The sequence below is a fragment of the Carlito syrichta genome, unplaced genomic scaffold (assembly GCF_000164805.1).
Source record: "Carlito syrichta isolate Samal-C Ts95f unplaced genomic scaffold, Tarsius_syrichta-2.0.1 Scaffold311436, whole genome shotgun sequence".
Lineage (NCBI taxonomy): Eukaryota > Metazoa > Chordata > Mammalia > Primates > Tarsiidae > Carlito > Carlito syrichta.
In genome coordinates, this window is record NW_007255532.1 from 214841 (window position 1) to 235009 (window position 20169).

General features: G+C 38.8%; 1 protein-coding gene across 1 annotated transcript in view; it reads left to right on the forward strand.

Moving 5' to 3' along the window:
* The window catches only part of LOC103271204 (protein shisa-6 homolog), a 159858-nt gene extending 139976 nt beyond the window's left edge, over positions 1–19882 (forward strand). Inside the window, exon 7 of the mRNA XM_021717878.1 lies at positions 18820–19882. Coding sequence (XP_021573553.1) covers positions 18820–18941 — 122 coding nt within the window. The 3' untranslated portion in view covers positions 18942–19882. The remainder of the gene's footprint in view (positions 1–18819) is intronic.
* Positions 19883–20169: the final 287 nt, after the last annotated feature.

Here is a 20169-nt window from a genome sequence, read left to right on the forward strand (position 1 = left end):
CTCTCAAGGCGCAGGATTACCACCGAGCCTGGCTTGCCCATTTCATGATGTGTGATTTATGGTGCACCTGCCCACACCGTGCTGAGTATTCAGCACATTTTTGACCCCCCATGCCCACCCTCCCTATTTACCAGATCTCCACCCGAGCAACATCCTTTTTTTGTTTTCCCAGATGAAAAATTGTTCTCAAAGGGAAACCTTTTGCTGATATGGAAGAGGTAAAACAAAAAACGGCAGGAGCATTGAAAGGCATCATAACTGATGAGTTCAAAACTTTTTTGAGCTTTGGAAAAAGTTTCTCAATAGGTATATTTCATCAAACAAAGAGTACTTTGAAGGTGATTGAAGTTTAAACAGATAAGAATAAATACACAATTTTTATAAATAGATTCTGGATTTTTTGGGTCCTCCGTCATATTTCTAATCAGACTGTTTGCAAGGAATGCAAGCCCACTCAAAATACCTCAAATAAAAGGAAACTTATTCAGCAATACATCTTGTGGCTGCAGTGGCAGCTGGGCCTCCCAGGAACTGGGAAACCATTGGACAGCAAGTCTGTCTTTGTGGCCTCTCTGTACCAGGGTTTTGGACTTGCACATGGTTTGGGAGTTCTCAGAATTATGGATTGCATACAATTTGGAGTATCTTGACAGGGACTCCAGCTCTAAATCTGTATTATTTTACATGTACGTATACTCTGACAGGAGCATTCTAAATCTTGGTTTATAATCTTGAGAGGAAAAGAACAAAAACAAAAGACACTTGTTTGACATAGCTCATGAATAGGTTTGTGTCTGCTCTTTGCTTGAGGCCAGCAGTCAGCTCTCACCAGGAAATGGGAGAGGGTCATGTGATACCAAAAAAAAAAAAAAAAGCATTTCTAGGCCTACATCTTTACCAGGAAATTAGAATGGAGTTTACAAAAGCAAAAGGCACTCTAATATGTCTGCACTAAAAGAAATTGTAGCAATCCCTTTTGTTTTTCTCAAATAGACCAGAAACACTCTCCTTTTTTTCTTTTTTTTCTCCACAGATTTGCAAACCACCTTTATATACTTATTTCTTAAGTTTACTATGATCTTTTCCCTGGGTTTTCCATTTTGTTCCATTTAGCTATTCTTATGTTGGTGCCATACTGGTTTAATTATTGCAGTCTTATAATATATAATAGTTGTTACAAGTCCTCCTTTGTTAGCTCTTTTTTTCCAAAATGTCTAGCCCTTTCCTCACATTAGTTTTTTTCCAGGTAGACTTTAGATTCACATGCTTTTTAGTTCACATATACATTGTTTTTATTAGAATTGTTTTAAAACTGCTAATAAATTAGCTTGAGAAGAATTTACATTTTTACAATATCTAGTGTGCACAATATTTCCACTGCTTTTTAAATAAAAATGAATTTAATTTAATTGAGTCATTTAGAAGGTTTTATTTTAGAGTATCATGAAACCTAGAAACTTGATCCACTTAGTCATCAAACAAAGAAAGTACAAAGTTAATCTTACCCAGAACCCTACTGAGTGAATGCATAAATGAATTTTGTGGCTAATCCATGCCCATGGACTTTAACTCCAAGGGAGCTAAAAAGCTGAAGTAATTAAGTGGATAACTTAGGAGGAGGCATCAACTTGGAGGCAAAGCAATTTTATGGTGCTTTCTTTTTCTTACCCAGTTGATAAGGGCCTCATGACTGTTTCATAACCATTCAGCACTTCCCTATGTACAGATGAAGAATGAGCGTTCCAGCACTCAGAACTTCAATTAATTAGAATGTAGACACCGGTATTCGTTAATTAATTCAACCAACAATTAATGAGCACCCACCATGTGTCAGGTACTGTGCTTGCTGCAGGGTGGCAATAAAGGTGAGGTTTGGTTCTTACTGTGCAGTAAGTAGTATTAGAAATCCTCACCCATAATAACAACAGAGGTAGAATTCTACCAGTGCTATAAAGCAGACAAAATGTGTTGTGGAGACTCAGAGAGGGGATAAGCTCACAGTCATATGGATTCAGGGGATGTTTTCCCTCTCTGTTTCATAGGGGGAAGAGGCTATAAGCCATATCTGATTGATCACCTGGGGGGTTTGCCAGGCCCAGGCTTGGGTGCTTTTGAACACATTATTCTTTCCACTTCTCACCACTGAGCCTAAACCTTAATCCCCATGTCCATATTCCTGGGCCCAGTTCTTTTGAACATGACTTCTGTTGACCTACTCTCTGATGCTTTCTTGCAGTGGAATACATCTTTATTTTAATGGCTGCCTCATGCTGCTGAAAGACCACAGGCTTTGGAGTAAAACTATGCTTTGCTCAAACCCTCACTACTTACATTCTTAGCTGTGTGGTTTTGGAAAAATTACCTAAAATGAGGTAAATTTTATTTTCTTTGTGTGCCATATGGGGGTAATTAATACATCTTATGTGAATTATTTCAAGTGTTCAATTAAATGAGATTTTGTATAAAGCTTATAGTCAAGGGCCACGTCAAAAGAGGTTACCATTTTATTAATATCTGCCCTCCCTTTGGATCAGAGATCTCCTAAACCCAGAGATTTATCACACATCTTCTGGATTTAGCCTGACTTTACCTTTCCATGAAAACAATTCTTTTTACTTAAATTGCTCTGTTGGAAGGCGTTCTGAGCCTTAAACTCCTTGTCAACTGTTGCACTAAGTTTATTAGTGGAATAAATGTCTTCAGGCCAGCTGCTGAGATGAATAGTCTCTGCCTCCAAGCATATACAGTCCACTTTCTTGTGGAGTCTCTTTCCCTCATTTTTCACCCTTGTAAGCAGGCTCAGACACTACCGTTTTATGAGAGACTGAGCTAATGCCTCTCTCTACTTTGAACTTTTTCTACTCAACATGCTTCATAAGGAATCTCTTCTGCATTCTTTCCTGGCCAACTCCAGGGAGGATGCATTCTTCCCTGCTCCCCACCCCCCGCAAAAAAGAAGCCCATTGGGCTGTTTATTATCATGAGGTCTACTCTTTCAGAGTCACTTTCTAAATCTCTGTGAATAGTCTTCCCTGCAGAAGAATGGCAAAGACCATCTTTCTGAGCACTATTGTAGAAAGGAAAGAACCTTAACTAGACTTGGAGGTAGGAACTAGATTGTATTAGACTAGTTCTGTCCCTTATTAACACTGTGAGTTTTAAAATTCTCCTTTATTAAGTTTTCTCATTTTTCTAATGAGAGAGTACCTTTTGGTAGTCTCTAAGTTTTCTTGCAGCTCTAATGGTCTCTGGGTTGTAAACTTCATTAAATATGTGCACTTAATAGGCACTCGAATACTAAGACCACTTGGTTTTTTTTTGTTGTTGTTGTTATAATTAGAATAACAAATGAGAGTTTAATGTGAGGCTTAAAAGCATACTTTTAAAAAAATCAAAGTGTAACATAAAGACTGAAATATGGAAAGGGTGTCAATCTTAAGTATATAACCGTGATTTTCCCCCCCATCTATTCATCCATTCATCCCCTCTTATCTAGCACCTAGAAGAAAATATAGAACCCTGCCATTGCCCTATAAATTTCCTTTATGTTCATTCCCAGTCTAAATTTAATTTCCAGAGACAATTACTATTCTGATTTCTGTCATTATCAAATAGCTTGACCCATTTGTTTGTTTGTTTCAAGTCTCTTTCAAAAGAACTTGGTCTTGGTCTTCACATATGTGAAATCATATGGCATGCATTGTTTTTGTCTGACTTTTAACCTAATATTTGTTAAAGTCATCCATGTTTTTAGATCTGCCAGTAGTCCACACTTTATGTAGTATTTCATTTTGCAAATATATCATAGCATATTTATTCGATGTCCTTTTGATGGCCATTCCAGTTATTTTTTTCCCCCACTGTTTTAAATAAACCAATAAATATTCTTACACATGTATGTTTATGGATATATTTTCATTTCTCTTGGGTAAATTGCTGAGTATTAAATTGTTGGGGCATGGAACAGGAATATGTTATCTTCAGTACAAACTATCAACAAGTTTTTCAAAGTGGTTTAACACTTGCATTACCACAAGCAGTGTTTGAGAGTTCAAGTTATGCTGTATCCTCACCAATATTTCGTATGGCCTATTTTTAAATTTTAGCCATTCTAGGGGGTATGCAATGGCATTTCATCGTGTTTAAAAGCATGAATTTTTTAAATAAAGCCATCAAAACTTGTATATAAGCCCTAGCTCTTTGATAAATGAGGTAAGTAAATAGAAAAAAGAAATCTAAACACTCTAAGACTCAGTTTCTTTACCTATAAAATAAAGAATATTCTTGCCTATCCCATAAAGAATAGATGAGAGACTGATTACAAAGCAGAGGATTTGGCTCCTGAATACCTTTATATTATATAATAACTATTATAGTTGCTGTTATTATTATTATTACTGCAATTAATATAATTCAGGTAAAGGAATTCCTTATTCCATTAAGGTGTCCTACATATAAGGATATAAGGGCATTATTGGTTGAAATTATACACACACACACACACACACACACACACACACACACACACACCTACACACACACACACACACACACAGATATAGATATGTTTTAATGATGTAAAGTTCTTTTAGGCACTTGGCAGGAATTTAAGGATATGAGAGGAAAAAAGTTATTTAATCTACCAGCAGCTCTCAACGAGTACAACTGTGTGCCCAACACTATTCTAGGTACTGGGTTCCCTCTTGTGGAACATAAATTCTAGTGCATATGAAAAAAGGTAGCAAATAAAAAATAACAAACTAGGTGAACTAAATAGTTTTATATAATGATACATGCTCATATTGAAAATACAATGATGTGATAGAAAATGTTGGGGGGCCTACTAGATGGGGTGATTAGAGAGGTTCTCTCCCAAGAAGTAACAACTGCATTAAAACCTAAATGATTAAGAAGGATCTAGGCTTGCAAAGGTCTGAGGACAGAGAGTTCCAGGAAGAGGAACCTGCAAAAGCAAAGGCTGTAAGACAGCCAGGAGCTGGGCATGTTTGGAGAACAGAAATAATTTGCCGTGGCTATAGAGAGTCAAGGGGAAAGTGGTATAAGGGAGAGAAGTTGGCAGGGCTATGTGGTCTTCTATAGATTGTTTAGCTTTTGTATCTTAATAAAATGAGGAGCCTTGAAAGATATTAAGGAGAGGCATAGCATGACCTGATGTCTATTTTTAAGAGATGACTTTTCTCTCTGTTTTGTAGAGAATTGACAGAAAAGGGTAAGCAGTAAAAGTAGGAAGACAGGTTCTGCTGTTGCCAGTGGTCAAATGAGGGGTGGTTGACTTTGATTAGGAAGTGGCAGGAGAGATTGAGAAGAGTGAGTGGATGTGAGATGAAGCTTGCAGATAGTTCCGATGGGCCTTACTAGTGATAGAGAGGATCAGCTCAGGAGAGGGATCAAGGGTTGGGTATGAGATGATGAGAAAGACTGAGGCAGAAACAGAGTGGGAGTTGTAGAAATAAAGTTTTCTTTTGACTATTGCTATGAGTTAAATTGTATCTTCTGAAAAGAAACATTGAAGTCCTCATATCTGTAAACGTGACCTTATTTAGAAACAGAATTTTGGTAAATATAATCAATTAAAGATGAGCTTGTACTGAATTAGGGTAGACATTAGTTCATAGGACAACAGCTAATGTTGACAAGAATGATTTACTGGCGAGATGGACAGATGGACCTACAAGCCTGACAGGAAAGAACCGAGAACAAACTGTAAGGTGAAGAAAGTTACTCTCAGCAACAAGTCTTTTGACAAATTTCACTGTGAAGGACAACAGAGAAATGGGACAGTATCTGGGTAGGGTAATGGAGTGAAGGGAGAATGTTGTGGTTAAAGTCATGAGAGTCTGGAGAAGCTTAAGCATGAATGAGCCTGTTGAGGAAGAGAAATTGATAATTGAGGAGGCAAGAATTTCAGGAGCTAGGTCCTTAAGAAGTTTAAAGGGAATAGCCCATAACAGGAACAAGGACATTTTGCTCACTCTAACAGCAGGGAGGACAGAGAAAGTGAATGGATGTAAATTCATCATGAAAGAGAGTTCCTTTCATAGGAAGCAAAGTCTTCAGTTGAAGGGTAAGGAGAAGAGGGGATGTGGGAGGTTTCAGGAACCAGAAGAAACTGTAAACAACATTTGGGAATTGGAAGAACCAACATTCCAGGGAAGGAAAGCAGAATTCCCAAAGGGTTGAGAGAGTCCCTTGAAACCTGTGGTCCTTAATTCTAAGAGAACTTTGGGCTGTCACAATGACACTGCAACATATAGTATTTAACATATCCCAGGCACTGTTGTAAACCCGTAAATTTATATTTATTTATTGACCTTTTCCAATCACCTGATGAGATGGGTTCTACTATTTCCCACATTTTATAGATGAGTGAGCTAACAGGTCAAGAAATTTGTCCCAAATCACATAGCTAATAAGAAGTAGAGAGCAAACTTGAATCCAGATGGTCAGGGTAACCCAGCATTGAGGACCCTCCCCATGCACTATGTGACTGCCCTTTGCACTGTTCATCATTTCACCTAGCCACGTTCCTTGGCTCAGGCCTTGAATGGCAACGGCCACCATTTATTGAGCACTTAGTATGTCTAGTTAAGTTCTTCAACACTTTTCATGTATTAAATAATTTAATCATTCAAAACCCTCATTAAGTTCTATCACTTGTTTCACTTTACAGATGAAAAAATTAGGGTCCAGAAAGGTAAAATAATTGGCTTGAAAACCATCACTACTAAATGCAGCTGGTGGGTTTTCATCTCTGCTAGTTTAGCAGGATGAGCACAGAGGAGTGAGATGGAGGCTAGGGGTGATTATAAAGATGGACCAAGGCAACCCAAATGAATAAGGAGGCAGAGAAGGCTCCGGGTGCCTTCCACAAATTAAATCAACCTTCCATTGGGAGTTAAAGTCTGGAAAAATTGTAGCCTGCCAAATTCTTCCGTCTCTAGTGTTTTATTCTGTTCTGAGTCAGAAGGCATCTCTTAGGTGTTTGGGAAAAGGTGGGGTCCCTTGAGCAGATGCTGTCCAGGAAGTACGTCCCCAACTTAAGAGTGCTTGTATTTCCATCACCCCCTCAAAGTTGGATTAATCTAACCCCAAGTCTCTCATGTGACCCACTTTTCCAAAGAATCAGAGTCAATAGATGACAAAATACCAGCCGATGCCCTATTCAAATGACAACATTTGGACAATATAGTACAAGACTCTGGGTACTTCCAGCGGAATTCTGTCCTGTCCCCAAACCAAGAAATGATCTAACCCATACAAAGATGAAATTTCCCAGCATCTCAGGAGCAAGATAGGGTCACAGAGGCATAGAGGGACCAGAGCAGACAGGTGTGAGATGGAGAGTTTTCTTTTTGATGTGAGATGACCCAGATTTAAGTGTCTTCTCCCACTACCTCTTAGTAGTAAGTCTGCCTTTTTAAAGCACATCTAAGAATTGCAGCAAGTCCTTAAACCACCAAGGGACAATGACATGATCAGAGTGAGCCTTGGCACTCTCCCAGAAGTAGAAATAGAGGTGAGCTCTTCCTGGAACTTTGAATAATTTTGAACCCAAGACTCTTCCTTGTCTTTCTCCCTGGAATATTTTTAAATACTCAATACACTTGAAGACGTTTGCTTCTCTGGTGGTGGTAGTAGTAGTAAGAGTAACTATTGAATAAGTGTAAGGTATTCTGTGCTTTGTATTCATTATTGTACTTAATTTAATCTTCATCACACCCTTATGGGGCAGGCAGAATTCCCATTTTACAGATGAGGATAACTGAGACTTAGAAACATGAATGGTTTATCTAGAGCCACACAGCTGGCATCAGAACCATACTGATTTATTAGAAGCCTGTGCTCTTATCCTTGATGTATTACTGAGGTATGTCTGGAGTATTTTGGCATTTCAGGCTTAGCTCTCCTGGAAGAATAGTAGCAGAAAAGGAAACCCTAGCATAGAGAGACGGGATTTAGAGACTGTTCTAAATCACAGTTTAGTCTCTGTGTGACTTTGTATAATTATTTAACCTCTCTGAGACTTTACTCATCTGCACAGTAGAGATAATGTCAACATTTTCTTCAAACATTTTCCTCTAGATAAGAAAAGGCATTCATCACCAATGTCTCAGTCCAAAGGCACATGAGAAAATTACATAAGGCGGTGACTGTTTCTCGAGATCATTTAGTTAAACCTCACTAATTTGGATATACTCATAGGAAACACAGTCTTTTTGCAGAATGTGAGAAGTAGTCAAGAAACAGAGAGGAAAGCAGATCTCAATAGCCCCAGAGGCTAACAAACTGTATATCTGCAGGATGATAACAAGAGGCACCTGATCAATTCTCTTATTTCTTAATAGAGCCATGAGGCCTAAAGTATATTCTCATGAGACATCTGGAGCAAAGAATCATCCTTCCTTGGAGAGAGTGCCTGCATGGCTTGCCTCTTCTATCTGGATTTTTTCAGGACCCCTCTTGGCCAGGGTCCTACTTATCACAATAGAACAACTCTGAGATGCTGACTGTAGTCAGAGACAGGAATTTTGTTAGACTCTGGGCATCATTCCAAGGGGATTACAGCCGGCGTGTCTGAGGAGAAAATAAATGTGTGCTGGGGTCCCCGGCCTCTATGCAGTTTCCTTCAGCATGGTGCAGGCTGTGGGCTGTGTGGTGCATTGTTGGGAAGAGCTCTGGGCTAGGAAGTTAAAGATACTAATTTTTGTCCCAGCCCCATAGTCAACACCTCTATGACCTTGGACTTTTCTTCCCCACACCGAGTGTCCACAAATATAAAGGCTAGAAAAGGTGACCTCAAATATGCCTTCATTGCAACATTCTTTGATTTTATCTCAGTAGCAGGGGTTAGGGGAAGGGTTTAGCCCTCCTAAAATCTCTGAAGATAAATACCACAACTACCATCAAGCAATCCTGTCCCTCTTTCTTTGTTAAATAATTAGAGTACATGAAAGGTGTTGTTTTCAATTTTTATTTTTAGTGTTTAAACCATGTAACACTTCCTTTTAAAAAGTCTTACCCTAAAGTCTGTATAATATGCAAGAGACCATGGTAGAGCTCCCCCGTTGCAGTGGATGAGGTTGACCTACAGTTTGCCAGTTTGCCCTTGACATTCCTCTTCTTTGCCCTTAGCCACAATTGGAGTTGTCTACAGAGCATATATTTATGTTTTTGTTTGTTTTTTTGTTTTTGATTTCAAACACAACATTCCAGTTTTTTAAAATCCAAACCAACAAAATGATGATTTGTGGGACGTTTATTTGAATTGTATGGAGTTTTCTTATGAACTGCTTTTGGGAGGATTTGTCTACTTATTCAATGGTTATTGAGCTGTACTTCAGGTTCTTAGCCCTTTACCCACCATGCCTGTGTTCCTTATGCTTCTGTATCTGATGAGCTCTTCTGAGAACTCAGAAGACGACAGGATGAAAAGCACGACGATAGGATGAAAAGCACCATATTGAAAGTTAAGAGTCTACGGTTCTGTTTCTAAAGTAATTTGCCTTTGTGACCTCGAGAATGACACTACTCACCTTCTTTGGGTTTACACTTCCTCTTATGTTCAATGATAGTGCTGAGTAAGGTGGTCCCCAAATGGTTCTGGTAAGCTAGGATAGTTTATCCTGAGCTCTCACAGCTGTGGATACCTTGCCTTCACTAGGTGGGCTTTGTGCTTGGCAACCATCCCCTGCATCTCTGCTACAGCACAAGCAGAGGAAAGATACCAGAAGGAGATCTTTGGAGTTGCCCAGAGTATTGTCAACAGCTCTGCTAACTCCACAGACTCTGGAGGAAACAATTCACATGGACTTGTGTGAGCAAGTACTAGAATTGTCCCATGAAATAACACATTTCCAGTCGCTGCTCTCTAGAGATTTTTAAACTAGCTAATAGTCCTTGTCAGTGCAATCTTCCATTAGACCTGATCTGCCCCAGTTTACCTTTAGGTAGAGCAGGTTCAGAAGCTGTCTTATTTGCTCAGTGAAAAGTGACTGCAGAGAGGATAGGAGGTCTCCAGCTCCCCAGCCCCCTCTCCATTGTAGTCAGGGCTGCAGGTTCTTGGGAAGTTGAAGCAGCCCCAGGATTTCCCAGAGGAAAGAGCCCTCAGGCCAGATAGCAAAGCCAGGGCTCTCATCAGCCCCCTGTGCCCTTGACTCTTTCTGGCCTGAGGTTAGCTTGGGGCACATGCAGAGTAAGAGGACCCTGGGGAGTTCCCTGCATGGGAGGGAGGAAAGACTGCAGTCTTATGCCAAAAGCAGCTTCCATTTATTGAGGACTTTTTGGTGCAGAGTATTAGGCAAAGCACTTTATACACAGAATCTCATTTAATCCTCACCACCCTCCTGTGAGGTTAGGTATTAGTGTCTGAATTTGATAAATTCCTTGTCATTTACACAAGGAAAAATGGTTCCTCCCATTTCCTAGCCCCTGTACTTCTTTTTATAAAATAACATTTTTTTTTTTTTAGTATATAAAGAAGTACAAAGAGAAAAGCAAACAAAAAGTGACCCATGGGCCCACTTTATAATTCCAGATATATTCTGCAAAAATTACAAAAATAAAAATTACACAGAATATTCAAACAGTAAATAAATTAATAAAAATAAAAGGTGTTTACACTTTTTTCCCTTCACCTCAGCCCCACTCTTCAGTGAAAGAAAGTTTTAATAGTTTGTACTCATGATTATTTCCAGAAAAAATATTGTTTTTATAAACCATCCTACCTAATATGGACCTATAGATATTATCTTTGTATGTATTATTTTATTGTTATTTATGTAAAATGGATCATACTGAAAAATTGGTTTGTATCTTACTTTAAAAAAAAATAACTCTCTGTATCTTGGAAATCTCCACACATCAACGCATACCTCTGCCTCATTCTTTTTAATAGCTGTGTAGTATTTTGTCATATGGATGGATTCCAGTTTACTAAGTCCCCCATTGACAGAGACTTTGCAATCAATTCTGCACTTCCTAACTTGTTTAATATATTATGGCAAAATTTGAGAGCATGCGTGTAAGATAAATACCTAGTAGTAGGATAGTGAGTCAAAGGCATGACCTTCAATTGGCACTACTAAACTTGAGTTCCACTAACAGCAATGAGGTGCCCATTCCCCCGGCCGGCACTGGGCACCATCACATTTTTAGTTTTTCTCAAATTGATTGATTCTTTTAAAAGGTATTTCATATTTTGATTTGTATTTCCTTAATTAAGAGTTCATCATATTTTTATATATTCATTGGCCTTAAAAAATATTTTTGAGGGAGGGAACTACCTATTCTCATTATTTGTGCATTTTTTCCTAGTTTTTTGTTTTGTTTTGTTTTTTGGTTTTTCATGGTTTGTGCATGTGTGTCTTTTTTGTTATTGATATGATTGAGTTTTTTTGTAATCAAAGGGAATAGTGCTCCATTCCATGGATTGAAAATATGTCCCTGTGGTTTATTATGTATTTTATCTTTTGTCTATGGTATATTTTTCCATAGAGAAGTTCAACAATGCTTGTTTGCACAGCAGGGTCTAAGCACCATTCAAGCTCCCTCTCAGCTTGTCAGAGACCAGCTCTGTGCCTGTTCCGAGGGCACGTTGTGCATTTCAAGCAGGCTCTAAAGATGGAAAGTTACTCCCCAGTCCCTGAAGCTGCTTCAGGTTTTATTTCATGACCACAATGTACTTTTATTACCCTGTTTGCACACCAGATTTTCTAGGGAAGCTCTAGTATCATTTAACTTTATTTTTGTCAATAAAGATAGTTCGTTAAATGTTTTAAAATATGTAATTTAGTTTTCCAGTCTTTTCTTAATGAATTGTTGGATTTGCATACTGCTTGAAGATTGCAAATAAATACATTCATAGTTTTAGAAATTCTGGAGTTTTACATCTTGCTTGATAGATTTCATCATCAGGTAGGTTTTTATTCTCCCCTCAATGGGGGACTCGTGGGTATTTTAGTCCCCGAGTTCTTAAAACTGGAGACTCTTTGTTGATTTTATTCTGGAAGTATAATTTGGCAATGAATAAAATTCTTAGGTAATGGTTACTTCACAAAAATGTTAATAGTCAAGTATGTCTTCAGCTACCCAGAATAGGAAGTAGAACATAGAAGCACTTTTTATATCTTTTCTCAGTCACGTTCCACTCCTAACCCACAGAATTATCTATTATATTAAAATCTCTATCATTCCACAAATGTCCCTATGTTTGTGTAATACTATATATGTACATATTCTTTAACAATATAAAGTGTTATATTGTATGTTTTAAAACTCTCTCTGTATCATACCATCCTGTTTTTCTTCAGTTTGCTTTGTGTATTCAACATTATAACTGAAAATCATCCATGTTGATATTTAGAGCTCTGTCTGGTTCATTTCATTTCATTACATTTTATTTGTACTGTGGTAAAGGATTATATTGTCTGTCACTATTTATGAATTTTCTCTTGGTGGGAATAGATTTTTCCCCAGTTTGTCTATTTATATAGAGTACTGCGTACGAACATACTTATGCACATGTGTGTAGATCTCTCTAGGGCATATGCCTAGAGGTAGACTTGCCAGTTCTGTGGCATATCCATGTTCAACTTTATTAGTCACTACCAAAGTTCTTTCCAAGGCAGTATGTACACTCCCACAAGAAGAGTACATGAGTTCTTGTTCCTGCTTATTCATGTTGGCAGTCTCTGGCATTTTAATTTTTGCTAGTCTATTGAGTGTGAAATGATATCTCATTATGGTTTTAATTTGAATTTCCCTGATTACTTGTGAGATTGAATACTACTTTATGTGTATTTGCCTTTCGGGTTTTCTCTTCTGTGAGTTGCCTATTTATTTATTTTTGTGTATTTTTTCCATTGAGTGATTTACTTTCTTATTAATTTGAAGTTATTTGTATGTTCTGGATATTAATGAAAATGTATATTTCTAACCTTTGACTTGTAGTTTCATGAATATTTTTGATGTATCATGGCTTAAAATTTTTTAGTTATTTTCTTTCTGGTTTGTGACTAAGTCTTGTTTAAAAATTCTTTCCAACTTTGAGATCATTAGCTTATTCTCCCTTATTCTTTTCTAACAATTTCTAAGGGGTGTTTTTTTTTAAATTCGGTCCTTAGTCCTCCATGAATTGACTTAATGTGTATGTGTTTTTGTGCATTTTGGGGTATGTGTATATTTTCCTCAATTATACTTTTGTTTAGTGACAAACCTGGACTTAATTTTTTCAATAAAGTTTTTCTCTTCTCCTTGCTGTTCATCATTTGCAATGAATTTTGAGGTTAAGGAATGGAATCAAAACATCTCCATTTAAAAATATTAGCAAACTCTTAAATAATACTTATCAGTAGTGCTGCTCTAAATGCTACATAATATGAATTATACATATTAACTAATTTGACCTTCTCAACAACTATATAAAATCATTGTTTTCCTTTTACATTTGAGGAAACAGACACATAGAGAGGCTTGAATCTTGTCAGTTGAATTCCAGATAGAGTGTTCCTTAACCAGTACACTGTCCTGTCTCTGCAGAAATAAAAGGTTCAACATTTTTTAAAAAGGTTGCTTCATTTTCTATAGATTTCATGTTTTATGATGTTGTCTTGTGTTTTTCCTTTATTTTTTAATGGCATTTCACCAGGGTGTATCTAGATAGTGGTGCCTTCTAATACATAATCTGGTACTTGATTATTTCTTTTGATCTAAAGACTAAAGTCTTCCATCTGCTCAGGAAAAAAAAAAAAACTATTAATGTTTAATTATTGCTTCTGAATTATCTCTTTTGTCTCTCCTCTGGGAGTCTTATTTTAAATAGATGTGACTTCTAAAGTTGTCCTCTGTGCCTTGTCTTTTCTCCCAGAGTTTTTAATCTCTTTGTCCTTCCCGACTGGGAACCCAGTGGGTTTATCCCACTGGACTCTACTCTATCAATGTCCTTCCATATCCATTCTGTTGACCAGGTCTGCAACCCCAGGCAAGTTGTCCTGATCAGTTTCCCACCTATGGCTATTGGTCTAATTTCCACAGATGTAAAAATTCTGTTAAGACTTACAGAGTTCACCATTTGGATATAACCCCATTCCCCTTTCTTGTTTCTTGCAGCAAAATTTCTTTCACAGATAAACGTTTCTTCTGGTCATTTTCTTATCAAAGCCAGCGGCATTACATACTTCAGGAGCCCAGCCTCAGGCCTCTCTTTAGCTTTAATCTGCCTTCTGCTTGGGGACAGTTGTCCCTCGGTGCCGTCCCTATGACTTCTGGCTTCTGCAGAGATTTGGGAAGGGCATGGAGTTCTGACAGGAGGTCAAGGAAGCCTAGACAGCGACTGAGCCAGAATAAAATCTTTGTTACTTTCAGGAGGGTTGTCACTGGTGAAGGGAGGAAGGGGGCACTAGCAGAATCAGAGGTAGGGAATCATCCAAAGGCTGCTTTGCACCATTCGGTTTAGCAGGTAGTGGAAAGCTTGCTCTGAAGCTTGAAGCCACCCTTGTTCCTGGCTGTGGACTGAGTGTTTGTCTGTCTTATGATGTGGGAATGCTCATGCTAAATGTCCGGGGAGCTTCACAAAGCTCTTGCCTACCTCTGTCCAGAGCTCTGCTGGATATATAGTTATTTCTCTGGAATTTCAATTTGGTGAAAGTTTGTACTCTTTTGCCCTCCTTCTCTATAAATGACAGAGGGGCAGAGACTCAGGATAGTTACTGCAGGACAGAGAAAGGGAGAGGGGTCTTTGTATTATAGCTAGCAACTTTTATGATTTCCTTTCCTATCATCTGTATCATCAACCCGTGAGCTCTATTAATCACCAAGCAAAAGAAGGGGCACTGACGGACTCCCTTCTCTTCTGTCTACCTGCATGAGGCTTTGCTTTAACCAGTTCTTCCTTCCTTCATATCACCCTTGTTCATGCTAAACTTTGGAGGGTACAGAGAATGTAAATCATTCTAGACCTGACCTGGGGTCAGGAAGTCTGAATTGTCACTGATCTGACCATAGTGGTTCATGAAACGTCGTCCTTGGACCTAATTCATCATCAGCGTCACCTGGGAACTTTTTAGAAAGGGAAATAATCAAGCCTCACCTCTGATCTACTGAATTAGGAATTCTGGGGCTAGGACCCAGCAATCTGTGCACCATAAAGGAGAGTCTTGGTGCATGCCCAAGTTTGAGAACCATAGCTCAAACAAAAACTGAAACTGTCATCGTGCTTCCTCCACCTCAACCTCATGGGCAGCTTTCCCGGGAAGTGTCTTGAGAAATGCCTTTATAAAACACCAAGCCTCCATTGAGAGTTCAGTGCTCACTGCCTTTGAGAAGTCCCCAGAATTGGTTTTTGTGTAGCTTTTCATTTCATTTAACTCAACAGTTTCCAAACTGGTTTGACCAAAGAATGCTTTATTCCTGTCAAAAAAATGCTCTTGGTCCTGTGTCTTGACACCTCAGCATCTTTTCTTTTTTTTCCCACTCAAAACCTCAGTATTTCTGAGCTTCAACTTCTGTAAACTTGGGTATCACCAAGTGGAATTCTCCTGATCTAACATTTCCACTGTGTCCTGGCCACTGTCTCAGATGAGTCACAGCTGTGTTCATTCAGGCCACAAGAGTGAGGTGGTTAGGGTGAGAGTTATAGAAAGATTGTAGACTTTGAAGGTGGCTTGACCTGGTTGGATTCCAGGATCTACCACCAACTAGCTCTATGAACTTGGGAAAATGATCATTTTTCACAGGATTCTCATGAGGAGTAAATGAAGCCAGGTGTATACACTGGAAGGAGCATGAGATTTGGGGTCAGAAGACCTGGGTGCTAGAGCTCATCTACCAACTTTGACATTTTGATCTCAGTTTTTCCATCAAGAAAATGGGATAATAGTAATAACAAACAACTTACCACTCAGCATTGACTAATATTTTAAGTAAATCGTGTATGTCAAAGATCTTTGTAAACCCCAAAATGCTATAAAATGATAGCAATTATTAGGTCAAAAGAAAAAAGCTATGTTTGCAAAGGCTCTATCCCTCCATCTGGTGCATAGTAGGTGATCCGGAGGTTTCAGTTTTTTTCAAACAAGCATCACACCCAAGCACTAGAGCAATGCTTAGTCCTTAGGGACCTTATTCCAGCTGACAGATAAGAATGATTTGTAAGTAGAACAGGCACAGTTTTATGTTCCATCTTCCTCAGTATTGATTTGTTTATCAAAAATGTTATTTATGAGGAGCACAAAAATAAACCAGCCCAAATTCTGCAGGATGTATCACAAGTTCTGAATTAATGAGGATCAAATTTATGAGGGTTCTGAATTGTTCCTTCTTTTTCCTACTCCTCTATTAGCTTGTGGAGTGGGGTGAAGGGAAAGGGACAGGATTACAGAAGAAGGGACCCAGCCCTCCTGGGGCTGGCAGTGCACACTTCCACATACCCCTGACTGCCTCCTTCTTCTCCCGCTGGTGAAGATACATTTATCCAGGTAATAGAGTTCGGCTTTTGAGCTATCACATGACCTGGGATACAGGCAGAAGCCTCTTAGTTCAGCTCTAATAATTTTATTCTATAAAACGATGGATTGTGACCACAGTATTTTACAGCAAGAATGTTCCTCCTGGAAAGCTGTGTGCCCTGCGGAATGAGGTAATATATTCCAGAGGGGAGGGCATGAGGGAAACAGTAGCAAAATTCTCATGTTCCTGATACTCTAGGACATCAATTCTCAGAGTGCGGTCCCTGGCCCAGCAGCATCAGCATCACTGGGGGCCTTGATAGAAGTACAAACTCTTGAGGCCTATCCCAGATCTACTGAATCAGGAACTCTGGGAGTGGGGCCCAGCAATGTGTTTTAAGCTTTCCTGGCTGTTCTGATGCATGTTCAGGTTTGAGATCCGGGATAAGCAGGAAGGAACTAGAGCTAGACTCCATTCTCCAGAAGAACACGGGAGCCTAGAACACTGGAGCCTAGAACCCTGGAGCCTAGAACTCTGGAGTTAGTTTGTGCTGGGCACCTAAGAGGTGCTCATTGAACCCACCTGAATAAAATGAACTTAGATTGTTTTTCCACTTATACCAGGGCAGTGATTCTCTTTCTTGGCAACACATTAGAATCACCTAACAGCTGTTTAAAAATACCCCTGCCTACGCCCAAATGCTGCCCAGCTGAACCAGACTCTCTGGAGTAAAGTCTGGAGGGTGTGTGTTTTTAAAAACTCCTGAAAGGTTCCAGATTGCACCCAATGTTGTGATCTATGATCCAGAATGTGCCCCTCTAAGAAAAATTGTGGCATGAGTTGTCTTTGCATTAAACATTTCTATTAGACATTTATTTTACCTACTTATATTAGAAAAATTGCATATTTGTATAGAAAAGAATTCAAAAAATATAGTCAAGCTGAAAGAATAGAAGAAATAGCACTCAAATTTCAACTGTCCAAGTACTTGTTAGTAATTTGGTGTGCTTTCTTTCCATCTTTTTTTTTCTTTGTGTGCACTGGTTTGAATTGTTATAGCACTGTGATCCTGTTTAATGTATCATATTCTGTCCACTTTTAAACTTAACATTATAGCTCAAGTAGTTCTATGCATTGTTATAGCTATAAGTACAATTTTTAATACGCTCTTGTGGCAACATGAAATAAATGACTTTTCTCCATTTTCATATGTACATACTTCAGGATGGCATTTAGGGAGGCCTTTCTTTCTTTACAATGCCTGTATTTCAAGCATACTGTAAAATCCTATTTTGAATATCAGAAGTGGAACATTAGCTTCTTTCTCTTTGAATTTCTATCCTAGTCCTAAGTTGCTCTCCATCTTTTACTCCCCTCAAGCCCCCAGGTAGATGTCTGCCTTAGGTGACTGAGAGATAAGGTCCTACTGCAGAAGGTCAAGGAAGAAAAGCCTATGCAAAATTTCTCACTGCTTTATAACCACCATTCTACTTGTCAACCTCAGCTGATGTTGGATTTCTCTAAAGTCACAAAACTGTATATAGGCCCATAGGTGGTAGTATGATTGTTAAACATACACATACATGAAGCAGTTCCCTTCAGGCGCCCATATGTATATATGTTTTTTAATTTTAAAGATGAGGGGTACAATTCAGGGTTAGGTATGTAAGTGGTCATGATACAGGTGAAGTTTGGGCTGCCCATTGGTCCTCACTTTGCCTGGTTTGGGATCAGATACCCTTATTGGTATTAGGTACCCCCACCCCCGTCCTTGGCAGTGGCCCACTACTGCCAATCCCTTTCATGTAGTATTATGATAAATGTTCAAGGTGCACTTATGAGTGAGAACATGTGGTACTCAGATCTTTGTTTCTGTGATAGATCACTAAGTGGGATGGACTTTGGAAAGAAAGAAACAAATAAACAAGGCAAGAAAGAGAAAGAAGGAAGGTGAGACAAAGAAAAGGATGATGGAATAGACCAACATTCTGTACCCTGTGCTTAGTCAAAAATGCCAAAATTAAGCCATGTGTCTCTTTTACCTTCCTCTGCTTTCAATGTAATGTTCTCAGGACTTTGTTGCACAGTAATAGATATATGTATGTATGTATATATACATATATGTGTGTATATGTTTCAGTAATATATATTTTACATATATGATATCATATATAAATATATATTATATATAAATATTTATATTTGTATATATATGTATGTATTCCTGACTACTTCCATCTTCTGACTAGCTGCTTGAAAATAAGCACACCATCATTGCTGGGTGAGATGGAGTTGTGTTGTCTTCTGTGTTAGTGTCGTGGATGTGTCAGGTAATTCTGCCCCATCTTCTTGCAGGGCATTATGGGAAGGATGCTTACCGAAGTGGAGGACCAGATCTCCATAACTTCATCTCATCTGGATTTGTCACATTAGGAAGAGGACACACGAAGGGTACAGTGGAAACAATTTTTTACTAAAATACAGAGGTTGCCTAGGGAACCCCGATCTGAAATATGAAGATGGTGTGGAGGCCAGAGGCTTGTCTGGGACAGGAATAATTGGGGTGGTTCCATGGCATCTTGTCCTGGTAACATGCATGACTTCTGACAGTAGTGACCAAGAGGTCACAGGTGTGACTTTATAGGGCAGTAGACTTCCAAGAGACATCCATTCCACTCCACCTGTGGCAGGAAGCAAGACACAGATGCCGGTGGCTCCCTGTAAGAGGGGACCACAGGGATCACGGTGGGAAACACTGCCAATAGATGTGGCAGCATTTACAAAGTGTTTGTTCTCCTCTTGGCTATTATTCCTTTTCCTTTTGAAAATCACATTTTCTAAACGGATGTCAATGTTCTGTACTGTGGGTTTCTAAACCAGCGTGCATGTGGAGAGTTTCATCGTTCTAAGTGTGTCTCTGTAAACACTCTGTGATGTGGACACAAAGGTAGAGGTTATGCAGACCTTCAAGCCACAAGAAAAAAGCTAATCTAGAGTTTCTACTGAGCTGCTTTACGTCCTAGCTGACAGCTGGCAGAGCATCTGTGCAGGGAGTATGGACTCCTCCTCAATTCTGTCTTTTGTTTAAACAGAGTCCTACTAGTGTTGTGAGCATTCTGTCACATCAAGAGTAACTGGTTCCCCAACTCCTTTGATTACCTCCTAACACCTGTGTGCTGTTATAGACCAAATGTGAATTCTGTTGTAGGGATAGTATATCCCTGTCTTCCTCTGAGATATGTGCCTGTTTCAAGTGTGAGTAAACAAGGAACTTTGCAATATTTTCTTAACGTTTCATGCATCTACTTTTTAAATTCCCTATGTGATGTTTGTTCATCGTATAGAGAAAAAAAATCTGTATATGTGTATGTATTTTCTGTTGTGTCTATTTGTGTCTCAATAAAGTTTATTGAGGATACAGGTGGCATTTGTGGCTACTAAGAGTTGCAGAATCAAATTAAGACCAGCTGGCTCCAGAAGGGGAAATGGGCTGCACAGTTAATCACTGAAAGATACAATCCTAGTTACACTTGTCTCAACTCAAACCTGGGATCGCTGGTCCCCATGTCATTTGCTTTATGATCATTCTCCATTGCTGTGAAACAAATTACTCTCAAACTTAGTCTTTTAAAACAGTAATAAACATGTATTACTTCACATAGTTTCTGTGGGTTGGGAATTTTGGTGTTTTACTTAGACTTGGGG